The following is a 12,410-nucleotide window of genomic DNA, read 5'->3' on the forward strand; positions in this document are numbered from 1 at the left end:
TGCAGCCATAATTTTGTAGAAACGACCTCAAAATCTCTTTGCCTTTGTTTCCCTCTTAAGAAGCCTCTCGCTCTGCCCATCTCTTCTCTTTGGGCTGGCCTACCTAGTGACTTTTTCTTTTAAGATTGGACTACACCTAGTGACTTGATGTAACCAGTTGCAACAATATTGCATTTGCGTGCACGACCCAAAAGCTGCAACAAGATTTACTTTGCACTCACTGGATTTGGACGCCCTATACGATCGTGATGTAAGTCATATCCAACGGGCATGATCAGAGGAGGGTTATTTTTCTTGCGCTGGCCTGTTGACACCTAGGGGTGGCCTAGCATATCATCACAATGCAGTCCATAAATTCGTTCCTGACACGTATTTAGATAAGCAATAAAAAGTTAAACGTGATTGAGAGAACGAGGGTGACCGGCCGGGCCAAGGCGTGCACGCAGCGCCAAGCTGCTGCATGCACACAGATGCATTTGCGAAACGATCATCGACGACTCGACTAGGTGTAAGAAAGAGACACGGACTTACCAATCATGCATGTGAGTCTTGTAAGATTTAGCTGTCATCATATCTTACTTAAATTCGATCTCATCCACCATAACAATGTCAACGGAGTATTCTCTTATTGTGCATGCATGAGCTTACTGTACGTACTCACATGCATAGGCGGCTAGGTTTAGTCCACGAAGATTTTCAAGAACTAAATAATGGCCATTGATGTATGTACATACCCAAAGAGTTGTCGACGAAAAGTCCAACAAGTTTCCAATTTTGTGTATAAACTACATAAATGAAAATCTGGCGTGATAGCAGCCTCCATCGTGAGGGATCATGGTGGAATAAGGAACTGTCTAATAATGCAAACATATCACATTCATGCATCTCTGGTCTCTCCGTGTATAAATAATCCCGCGTTTCTTATCGCAGCATAGAGAGCAAAGCATCAAGTCATCAACCAGAAATTCAAGCTCGATTGTTAGTTTCTTCTCGTTTGACTCCGCAGCTAGCCATGACGATCGGCGTCTGCTACGGCGTGGTCGCCAACAACCTCCCGCCGGCGAACGACGTGGTGCAGCTCTACAAGTCCAAGGGCCTCACCGGCATGCGCATCTACTTCGCCGACGCCAAGGCCCTCTCTGCGCTCCGCGGCTCCGGCATCGCCCTCATCCTCGACGTCGGCGGCAACGACGTGCTCGCCAGCCTCGCCGCCAACGCCTCCAACGCGGCGAACTGGGTCCGGGACAACGTGCGGCCCTACTACCCGGCCGTGAACATCAAGTACATCGCCGCCGGCAACGAGGTCCTGGGCGGCGACACGCGGAACATCGTCCCGGCCATGCGGAACCTCATCTCGGCCCTTGCCGGCGCCGGCCTAGGCGCCATCAAGGTGTCCACCTCGATCCGGTTCGACGCGGTGACCAACAGCTTCCCACCATCCAATGGCGTGTTCGCGCAGGCCTACATGACGGACGTGGCCCGGCTGCTGGCCAGCACCGGCGCGCCGCTGCTCACCAACGTGTACCCCTACTTCGCCTACAAGGACAACCCGCGGGACATCCAGCTGAACTACGCGACGTTCCGGCCGGGCACCACGGTGCGTGACCAGAACAACGGGCTGACCTACACGTGCCTGTTTGACGCCATGGTGGACGCCGTGGTGGCGGCGCTGGAGCGGGCCGGGGCGCCCGGGGTGAGGGTGGTGGTGTCGGAGAGCGGGTGGCCGTCGGCGAGCGGGTTCGCGGCGACGGCTGACAACGCGAGGGCGTACAACCAAGGGCTGATCGACCACGTCGGCGGGGGCACGCCAAAGAGGCCCGGCTTGCTGGAGACGTACATCTTCGCCATGTTCAACGAGAACTTCAAGACCGGGGAGCTCATCCAGAAGCACTTCGGGCTGTTCAACCCGGACAAGTCGCCGGCGTACCCCATCCGGTTCCAGTAGTATGGCTGCGTCGTGCATGTATGCGTGCGTACGTACGTACACACGTGCATCGTCAACCTAAATAAGCTGCGTATAGTGCAGGAGTAAAGTGTAACGTGGATACAATATGGGTCTGTTTAGGACACATCTAGATGTGACATAGTTATGTCACATGTGACATAGTTATGTCACATCTGAGCTGATGTCCATTCTGTTTGTGGTTTATTTTTCTTTATCCTATTTTTTTTCTTATTGTTGCATTGTATATTTATGGGAGTTTATATATCGTCTGTCATCCTAGTTCAAAATATATATATATATCCTCTGTCATGAATAAAGAGAAGGAAATTGAGGCAGTTATGAACTTTTTGTGATCCATGCATGGTTTATGTGCAGCGATTCCGCCGTCTCCCACCGAAGGAACATCACTGAAAAGCGTGGAATAGATCCAAGAAGACGTGGTTGAACATAGTTGAAATATGTTATATGTACTATAAAAGCAAAGGCAAAAAAGAACTGCAATTGTGTGTTACTATTTTGCGAGTTAAATTTTTTTCATCCGTCTGTAAATTAGCGATTCTGTAATTGTAACATCACTACCAGAAAAACTGGGGTTGCCGACGGCCAAATCTATGCTGACGGCACCCGTCGGCATCTATGGACCTATGCCGACGGCCAAGGAAAGGCCGTAGGCGTAGAAAAGCCGTCGGCATACATTCATCTTTGCCGACGGGGCCGTCGGCATAGACAAGGCCGTCGGGACCGCCCGAGGTACGCCTGCGGGGCCCGTCGGCATAGGACAGGCCGTCGGCATAGCCATGGCCCACCTGCCCGGTTAGCGCTGACCATTTGACGGCGTTCATCCTACGCCGACGGGCGGTAACGGCGGCCGTCGGCATATCTGTGGCAGAGGTATGCCTACGGCAAAGCCGTCGGCATAGGCCCCTCTGTCACGTCAGCGACCCGTGTGCCACGCCACGTCATCGATCCGTGGGACAACCTCGGTGTGTGCACAGATATGCCGACTGCCACGTTTATTTTAATTAATTTTTTTATTTTTACTCTGTTTTGTTATTTTTATTTTATTTTAGTTTTTGTTTTTGTATAAGATAATTATGCCTTATCTAAAAAACATACCCGATGGTATATCGATTGCCCCCCGTTACGAACGTCGCTATCGCCGTGTCACGGAGGGGGGAAACGGTCGACACGGAAGGAATTCTGGTTGCTGCGGGGATTCGGGGTGTAGCTATGTCACCGAAACATCGCACGGGTCCCGATGCATATGTGAAAGTGTTCATGCATGCGTAGACGCCCGTCTTGGGGCTCCGGGGTGTGCCCCCCCCTCACGGACGGCGCCGCCGCCGGCACCTGGAGGGGGGAAACGGACGCGTGGGGTCTACACGGAGGGGATCTTGCTGTGGGTCTGGCCCGGATGTTGCTCTTGTTGGAAATATGCCCTACAGGCAATAATAAATTGATTATTATTATATTTCCTTGTTCATGATAATCGTTTATTATCCATGCTAGAATTGTATTGATAGGAAACTCAGATACATGTGTGGATACATAGACAACACCATGTCCCTAGTAAGCCTCTAGTTGACTAGCTCGTTAATCAATAGATGGTTACGGTTTCCTGACCATGGACATTGGATGTCGTTGATAACGGGATCACATCATTAGGAGAATGATGTGATGGACAAGACCCAATCCTAAGCCTAGCACAAGATCATGTAGTTCGTATGCTAAAGCTTTTCTAATGTCAAGTATCATTTCCTTAGACCATGAGATTGTGCAACTCCCGGATACCGTAGGAGTGCTTTGGGTGTGCCAAACGTCACAACGTAACTGGGTGGCTATAAAGGTACACTACGGGTATCTCTGAAAGTGTCTGTTGGGTTGGCGCAAATCGAGATTGGGATTTTGTCACTCCGTGTAAACGGAGAGGTATCTCTGGGCCCACTCGGTAGGACATCATCATAATGTGCACAATGTGACCAAGGGGTTGATCACGGGATGATGTGTTACGGAACGAGTAAAGAGACTTGCCGGTAACGAGATTGAACAAGGTATCGGTATACCGACGATCGAATCTCGGGCAAGTACCATACCGCTAGACAAAGGGAATTGTATACGGGATTGATTGAGTCCTTGACATCGTGGTTCATCCGATGAGATCATCGTGGAACATGTGGGAGCCAACATGGGTATCCAGATCCCGCTGTTGGTTATTGACCGGAGAACATCTCGGTCATGTCTGCATGTCTCCCGAACCCGTAGGGTCTACACACTTAAGGTTCGATGACGCTAGGGTTATAAAGGAAGTTTGTATGTGGTTACCGAATGTTGTTCGGAGTCCTGGATGAGATCCCGGACGTCACGAGGAGTTCCGGAATGGTCCGGAGGTAAAGATTTATATATAGGAAGTCCTGTTTCGGCCATCGGGACAAGTTTCGGGGTCATCGGTATTGTACCGGGACCACCGGAAGGGTCCCGGGGGCCCACCGGGTGGGGCCACCTGCCCCGGGGGGCCACATGGGCTGTAGGGGGTGCGCCTTGGCCTACATGGGCCAAGGGCACCAGCCCCTAGAGGCCCATGCGCCAAGATAAAGGAAAAAGGGGAGAGTCCTAAAGGGGGAAGGCACCTCCGAGGTGCCTTGGGGAGGATGGACTCCTCCCCCCCCTTAGCCGCACCCCTTTCTTGGAGTAGGGGGCAAGGCTGCGCCTCCCCCTTCTCCCCTGCCCCTATATATAGTGGAGGGGAGGGAGGGCATCCATACCTGAGCCCTTGGCGCCTCCCTCCCTCCCGTGACACCTCCTCCTCTCCCGTAGGCGCTTGGCGAAGCCCTGCAGGATTGCCACGCTCCTCCATCACCACCACGCCATTGTGCTGCTGCTGGATGGAGTCTTCCTCAACCTCTCCCTCTCTCCTTGCTGGATCAAGGCGTGGGAGACATCGTCGAGCTGTACGTGTGTTGAACGCGGAGGTGCTGTCCGTTCAGCACTAGATCATCGGTGATCTGAATCACGACGAGTACGACTCCATCAACCCCGTTCACTTGAACGCTTCCGCTTAGCAATCTACAAGGGTATGTAGATGCACTCTCCTTTCTACTCGTTGCTGGTCTCTCCATAGATAGATCTTGGTGTTATGTAGGAAAATTTTTGAATTTCTGCTACGTTCCCCAACAGTGGCATCATGAGCTAGGTCTATTGCGTAGATTCTTTGCACGAGTAGAACACAAAGTAGTTGTGGGCGTCGATATTGTTCAATATGCTTGCCGTTACTAGTCTTATCTTGATTCGGCGGCATCGTGGGATGAAGCGGCCCGGACCAACCTTACACGTACGCTTACGTAAGACCGGTTCCACCGACAAACATGCACTAGTTGCATAAGCTGGCTGGCGGGTGTCTGTCTCTCCCACTTTAGTCGCATCGGATTCGATGAAAAGGGTCCTTATGAAGGGTAAATAGCAATTGGCATATCACGTTGTGGTTCATGCGTAGGTAAGAAACGTTCTTGCTAGAAACCCATAGCAGCCACGTAAAACATGCAAACAACAATTAGAGGACGTCTAACTTGTTTTTGCAGGGTATGCAATGTGATGTGATATGGCCAAAAAGGATGTGATGAATGATATATGTGATGTATGAGATTGATCATGTTCTTGTAATAGGATTCACGACTTGCATGTCGATGAGTATGATAACCGGCAGGAGCCATAGGAGTTGTCTTTATTTATTGTATGACCTGCGTGTCATTGAACAACGCCATGTAAACTACTTTACTTTATTGCTAAACGCGTTAGTCATAGAAGTAGAAGTAGTCGTTGGCGTGACAACTTCATGAAGACACGATGATGGAGATCATGATGATGGAGATCATGGTGTCATGCCGGTGACGATGATGATCATGGAGCCCCGAAGATGGAGATCAAAAGGAGCAAAGTGATGATGGCCATATCATGTCACTATTTGATTGCATGTGATGTTTATCATGTTTATACATCTTATTTGCTTAGAACGACGGTAGTAAATAAGATGATCCCTTACAACAATTTCAAGAAGTGTTCTCCCCTAACTGTGCACCGTTGCGACAGTTCGCTGTTTCAAAACATCACGTGATGATCAGGTGTTTTATTCAGACGTTCAAATACAACGGGTGTTGACGAGCCTAGCATGTACAGACATGGCCTCGGAACACACGCGAAACACTTAGGGTTAACTTGACGAGCCTAGCATGTACAGACATGGCCTCGGAACACGGAGACCGAAAGGTCGAGCATGAGTCGTATAGAAGATACGATCAACATGAAGATGTTCACCGATAATGACTAGTCCGTCTCACGTGATGATCGGACACGGCCTAGTTTGACTCGGATCATGTAATCACTTAGATGACTAGAGGGATGTCTATCTGAGTGGGAGTTCATAAGATGAACTTAATTATCCTGAACATAGTCAAAAGGTTTTTGCAAATTATGTCGTAGCTCACGCTATAGTTCTACTGTTTAGATATGTTCCTAGAGAAAAATTAGTTGAAAGTTGATAGTAGCAATTATGCGGACTAGGTCCGTAAACTGAGGATTGTCCTCATTGCTTCATAGAAGGCTTATGTCCTTAATGCACCGCTCAGTGTGCTGAACCTCGAACGTTGTCTGTGGTTGTTGCGAACATCTGACATACACGTTTTGATAACTACGTGATAGTTCAGTTAAACGGTTTAGAGTTGAGGCACCAAAGACGTTTTTGAAACATCGCGAAACATATGAGATGTTTTGAGGGCTGAAATTGGGATTTCAGGCTCGTGTCCATGTCAAGAGGTATAAGACCTCCGATGACTTTCTTAACCTGCAAACTAAGGAGAAAAGCTAAATTGTTGAGCTTGTGCTCAGATTGTCTGAGTACAACAATCATTTGAATCGAGTGGGAGTTGATCTTCCAGATAAGACAGTGATGGTTCTCCAAAGTCATTGCCACCAAGCTGTTAGAGCTTCGTGATGAACTATAATATATCAGGGATAGATATGATGATCCTTGAGGTATTCGCGATGTTTGACATCGCGAAAGTAGAAATCAAGAAGGAGCATCAATTGTTGATGGTTGGTGAAACCACTAGTTTCAAGAAGGGCAAGGGCAAGAAGGGATACTTCATGAAACGGCAAATCAGCTACTGCTCTAGTGAAGAAACCCAAGGTAAAACCCAAACCCGAGACTAAGTGCTTCTATAATAAGGGGAACAACCACTAGAGCAGAATTACCCTAGATACTTGGTAGATAAGAAGGCTGGCAAGGTCGATAGAAGTATATTGGATATACATTGTGTTAATGTGTACTTTGCTAGTATTCCTAGTAGCACCAGGGTATTAGATACCGGTTCGGTTGCTAAGTGTTAGTAACTCGAAACAAAAGGCTACGGAATAAACGGAGACTAGCTAAAAGTGAGCTGACAATATGTGTTGGAAGTTTTTCCAAGGTTGATATGATCAAGCATCGCACGCTCCCTCTACCAAAGAGATTGGTGTTAAACCTAAATAATTGTTATTTGGTGTTTGCGTTGAGCATAGACATGATTGGATTACGTCTATCGCAATACGGTTATTCATTTAAGGAGAATAATGGTTACTCTGTTTATTTGAATAATACCTTCAATGGTCTTACACCTAAAATGAATGGTTTATTAAATCTCGATCGTAGTGATACACATGTTCATGCCAAAAGATAGTAATGATAGTACCACCTACTTGTGGCACTGCCACGTAAGTCATATCGGTATAAAACGCATGAAGAAGCTCCATATTGATGGATCTTTGGGCTCACTCGTTTTTGAAAAGTTTGAGACATGCGAACCATGTCTATTGGTGTATATGCATGAAGAAACTCCATGCAAATGGACCGTTTTGACTCACTTAATTTTGAATCACTTGGGACATGCAAATCATACCACATCGGCAAGATGACTGAAAAGCCTCGGTTTCAGTAAAATGGAACCAGAAAGCAACTTGCTGGAAGTAATACATTTTGATGTGTGCAGTCTAATGAGTGCTGAGGCGTGTAGTGGATATCGTTATGTTCTTACTTCACAGATGATTCGAGTAGATGTTGAGAATATTTACTTGATGAATCACGAGTCTGAATTATTGAAAGGTTCAAGTAATTTCAGTGTGAAGTTGAAAGATCGTCGTGACAAGAGGATAAAAGTTCTATGATATGATCATAGAGATGAATATCTGAATCACGAGTTTGGCACAGAATTAAGACATTGTGGAAATTGTTTCACAACTGATACAGCCTGGAACACCATAGTGTGATGGTGTGTCCAAACGTCATAGTTGCACCCTATTGGATATGGTGCATACCATGATGTCTCTTATCGAGTTACCACTATCGTTCATGGGTTAGGCATTAGAGACAACCACATTCACTTTAAATAGGGCACCACATAATTTCGTTGAGACGACACCGTATGAACTATGGTTTGGAGAAACCTAAGTTGCCGTTTCTTGAAATTTTGGGGCTGCGACGCTTATGTGAAAAGGTTTCAGGTTGATAAGCTCGAACCCAAAGCAGATAAAATGCATCTTCATAGGACACCCAAAAACAGTTGGGTATACCTCCTAATTCAGATCCGAAAGCAATAGGGATTGTTTCTTGAATCGGGTCCTTTTTCGAGGAAAGGTTTCTCTCGAAAGAATTGAGTGGGAGGATGGTGGAGACTTGATGAGGTTATTGAACCATCACTTCAACCAGTGTGTAGCAGGGCACAGGAAGTTGTTCCTGTGGCACCTACACCAATTGAAGTGGAAGCTTATGATATTGATCATGAAACTTCAGATCAAGTCACTCCCAAACCTCGTGGGATGACAAGGATGCATACTACTTCAGAGTGGTACGTAATCCTGTCTTGGAAGTCATGTTGCTAGACAACAATGAACCTACGAGCTATGAAGAAGCGATGGTGGGCCCGGATTCCGATAAATGGCTCAAGGCCATAAAACCCGAGAGAGGATCCATGTATGAAAACAAAGTGTAGACTTTGGAAGAACTACTTGATGGTCGTAAGGCTGTTAGGTACATATGGATTTTGAAAGGAAGACAGACAATGATGGTAAGTGTCACCATTGAGAAAGCTCGACTTGTCGTTAAGATGTTTTTCGACAAGTTCAAGGAGTTGACTACGATGAGACTTTCTCACTCGTAGCGATGCTAAGAGTCTGTTGGAATTATATTAGCAATTATTGCATTATTTATGAAATCTTGCAGATAGGATGTCAAAACATTGTTTCCTCGATGATTCTTGAGGAAAGGTTGTATGTGATACAACCGGAAGGTTTTGTCTATCCTGAAATATGCTAATAAGTATGCAAAGCTCCAGCAATCCTTCTGAGGACTGGAGTGAGCATCTCGGAGTTGGAATGTATGCTTTGATGATGATCAAAGATTTTGGGTGTATACAAAGTTTATGAGAAACTTGTATTTCCAAAGAAGTGAGTGGGAGCACTATAGAATTTCTGATGAGTATATGTTGTTGACATATTAATGATCAGAAATGACGTAGAATTTCTGGAAAGCATATAGGGTTATTTGGAAAGTGTTTTCAATGGAAAACCTGGATTAAGCTACTTGAACATTGAGCATCAAGATCTATAAGGATAGATCAAAACGCTTAATAGTACTTTCAAATGAGCACATACCTTGACGTGATCTTGAAGGTGTTCAAGATGGATCAGTCAAAGAAGGAGTTCTTGCCTGAGTTGTAAGGTATGAAGTTAAGACTTAAAGCTCGACCATGGCAGAATAGAGAGAAAGGAACGAAGGTCGTCCCCTATGCTTAAGACATAGGCTCTACAGTATGCTATGATGTGTACCGCACCTGAAGTGTGCTTTACCATGAGTCAGTCAAGGGGTACAAGAGTGATCCAAGAATGGATCACAGGACATCGGTCAAAGTTATCCTTAGTAACTAGTGGACTAAGGAATTTTCTCAATTATGGAGGTGGTAAAAGAGTTCGTCGTAAAGGGTTACGTCGATGCAAGCTTAACACCTATCCGGATAGCTCTGAGTAGAGATACCGGATACGTATATTGGAGCAACAATTTAGAATAGCTCCAAGTAGAACAGTTATTTGGAATAGCTCCAAATAAAACATGGTAGATGCATCTAGGAGATGACATAGAGATTTGTAAAGCACACACGGATCTGAAAGGTTCAGACCCGTTGACTATAACCTCTCTCACAAGCATAACATGATCAAACCCAGAACTCATCGAGTGTTAATCACATGGTAAATGTGAACTAGATTATTGACTCTAGTAAACTCTTTGGGTGTTAGTCACATGGGGATGTGACCTTGAGTGTTAATCACATATCGATGTGAACTAGATTATTGACTCTAGTGCAAGTGGGAGACTGTTGGAAATATGCCCTAGAGGCAATAATAAATTGATTATTATTATATTTCCTTGTTCATGATAATCGTTTATTATCCATGCTAGAATTGTATTGATAGGAAACTCAGATACATGTGTGGATACATAGACAACACCATGTCCCTAGTAAGCCTCTAGTTGACTAGCTCGTTAATCAATAGATGGTTACGGTTTCCTGACCATGGACATTGGATGTCGTTGATGACGGGATCACATCATTAGGAGAATGATGTGATGGACAAGACCCAATCCTAAGCCTAGCACAAGATCATGTAGTTCGTATGCTAAAGCTTTTCTAATGTCAAGTATCATTTCCTTAGACCATGAGATTGTGCAACTCCCGGATACCGTAGGAGTGCTTTGGGTGTGCCAAACGTCACAACGTAACTGGGTGGCTATAAAGGTACACTACGGGTATCTCTGAAAGTGTCTGTTGGGTTGGCACGAATCAAGATTGGGATTTTGTCACTCCGTGTAAACGGAGAGGTATCTCTGGGCCCACTCGGTAGGACATCATCATAATGTGCACAATGTGACCAAGGGGTTGATCACGGGATGATGTGTTACGGAACGAGTAAAGAGACTTGCCGGTAACGAGATTGAACAAGGTATCGGTATACCGATGATCGAATCTCGGGCAAGTACCATACCGCTAGACAAAGGGAATTGTATACGGGATCGATTGAGTCCTTGACATCGTGGTTCATCCGATGAGATCATCGTGGAACATGTGGGAGCCAACATGGGTATCCAGATCCCGCTGTTGGTTATTGACCGGAGAACATCTCGGTCATGTCTGCATGTCTCCCGAACCCGTAGGGTCTACACACTTAAGGTTCGATGACGCTAGGGTTATAAAGGAAGTTTGTATGTGGTTACCGAATGTTGTTCGGAGTCCTGGATGAGATCCCGGACGTCACGAGGAGTTCCGGAATGGTCCGGAGGTAAAGATTTATATATAGGAAGTCCTGTTTCGGCCATCGGGACAAGTTTCGGGGTCATCGGTATTGTACCGGGACCACCGGAAGGGTCCCGGGGGCCCACCGGGTGGGGCCACCTGCCCCGGGGGGCCACATGGGCTGTAGGGGGTGCGCCTTGGCCTACATGGGCCAAGGGCACCAGCCCCTAGAGGCCCATGCGCCAAGATAAAGGAAAAATGGGAGAGTCCTAAAGGGGGAAGGCACCTCCGAGGTGCCTTGGGGAGGATGGACTCCTCCCCCCTCCTTAGCCGCACCCCTTTCTTGGAGTAGGGGGCAAGGCTGCGCCTCCCCCTTCTCCCCTGCCCCTATATATAGTGGAGGGGAGGGAGGGCATCCATACCTGAGCCCTTGGCGCCTCCCTCCCTCCCGTGACACCTCCTCCTCTCCCGTAGGCGCTTGGCGAAGCCCTGCAGGATTGCCACGCTCCTCCATCACCACCACGCCGTTGTGCTGCTGCTGGATGGAGTCTTCCTCAACCTCTCCCTCTCTCCTTGCTGGATCAAGGCGTGGGAGACATCGTCGAGCTGTACGTGTGTTGAACGCGGAGGTGCTGTCCGTTCAGCACTAGATCATCGGTGATCTGAATCACGACGAGTACAACTCCATCAACCCCGTTCACTTGAACGCTTCCGCTTAGCGATCTACAAGGGTATGTAGATGCACTCTCCTATCTACTCGTTGCTGGTCTCTCCATAGATAGATCTTGGTGTTACGTAGGAAAATTTTTGAATTTCTGCTACGTTCCCCAACAGCTCTAGAGTGTTCCTATGGGCTGACCTAACACAACCGGGTGGGGAGGTCCACTGGTCAAAGCCCGTCCATGCAAAGTCAAAGGGCTAGATCGCGTGGTCAAACGCTACAGGGTTAGGCGTGGCGGGGGCACTGGGGGTAGCAATGCCACCGGAGCATCGCACCGGGCCCTCATACATGCGGAGTGGTGTGGTGGCATGTCCGAAGAGGCGGCACGTGTGTCCGGGGTGTGCCCCCCCTGACGGACGGCGCCGCCGCCGGCACCTGGAGGAGGGAAATGGATGCGTCGGGTCTACACGAAGGGGATCTTGCTGTGGGTCTG

At 47.5% G+C, this 12,410-nt stretch overlaps 1 protein-coding gene across 1 annotated transcript; it reads left to right on the forward strand.

Moving 5' to 3' along the window:
• The first annotated feature begins 950 nt into the window (after window positions 1–950).
• On the forward strand, window positions 951–2,284 carry LOC123172468 (glucan endo-1,3-beta-glucosidase GI). The gene has a single exon (XM_044589424.1). The coding sequence runs from the start codon at window positions 1,013–1,015 to the stop codon at window positions 1,943–1,945; it is 933 nt and encodes a 310-aa protein (XP_044445359.1). The 5' UTR covers window positions 951–1,012; the 3' UTR covers window positions 1,946–2,284.
• Window positions 2,285–12,410: the final 10,126 nt, after the last annotated feature.

Source organism: Triticum aestivum, unplaced genomic scaffold (assembly GCF_018294505.1).
Source record: "Triticum aestivum cultivar Chinese Spring unplaced genomic scaffold, IWGSC CS RefSeq v2.1 scaffold87137, whole genome shotgun sequence".
Classification (NCBI taxonomy): domain Eukaryota; kingdom Viridiplantae; phylum Streptophyta; class Magnoliopsida; order Poales; family Poaceae; genus Triticum; species Triticum aestivum.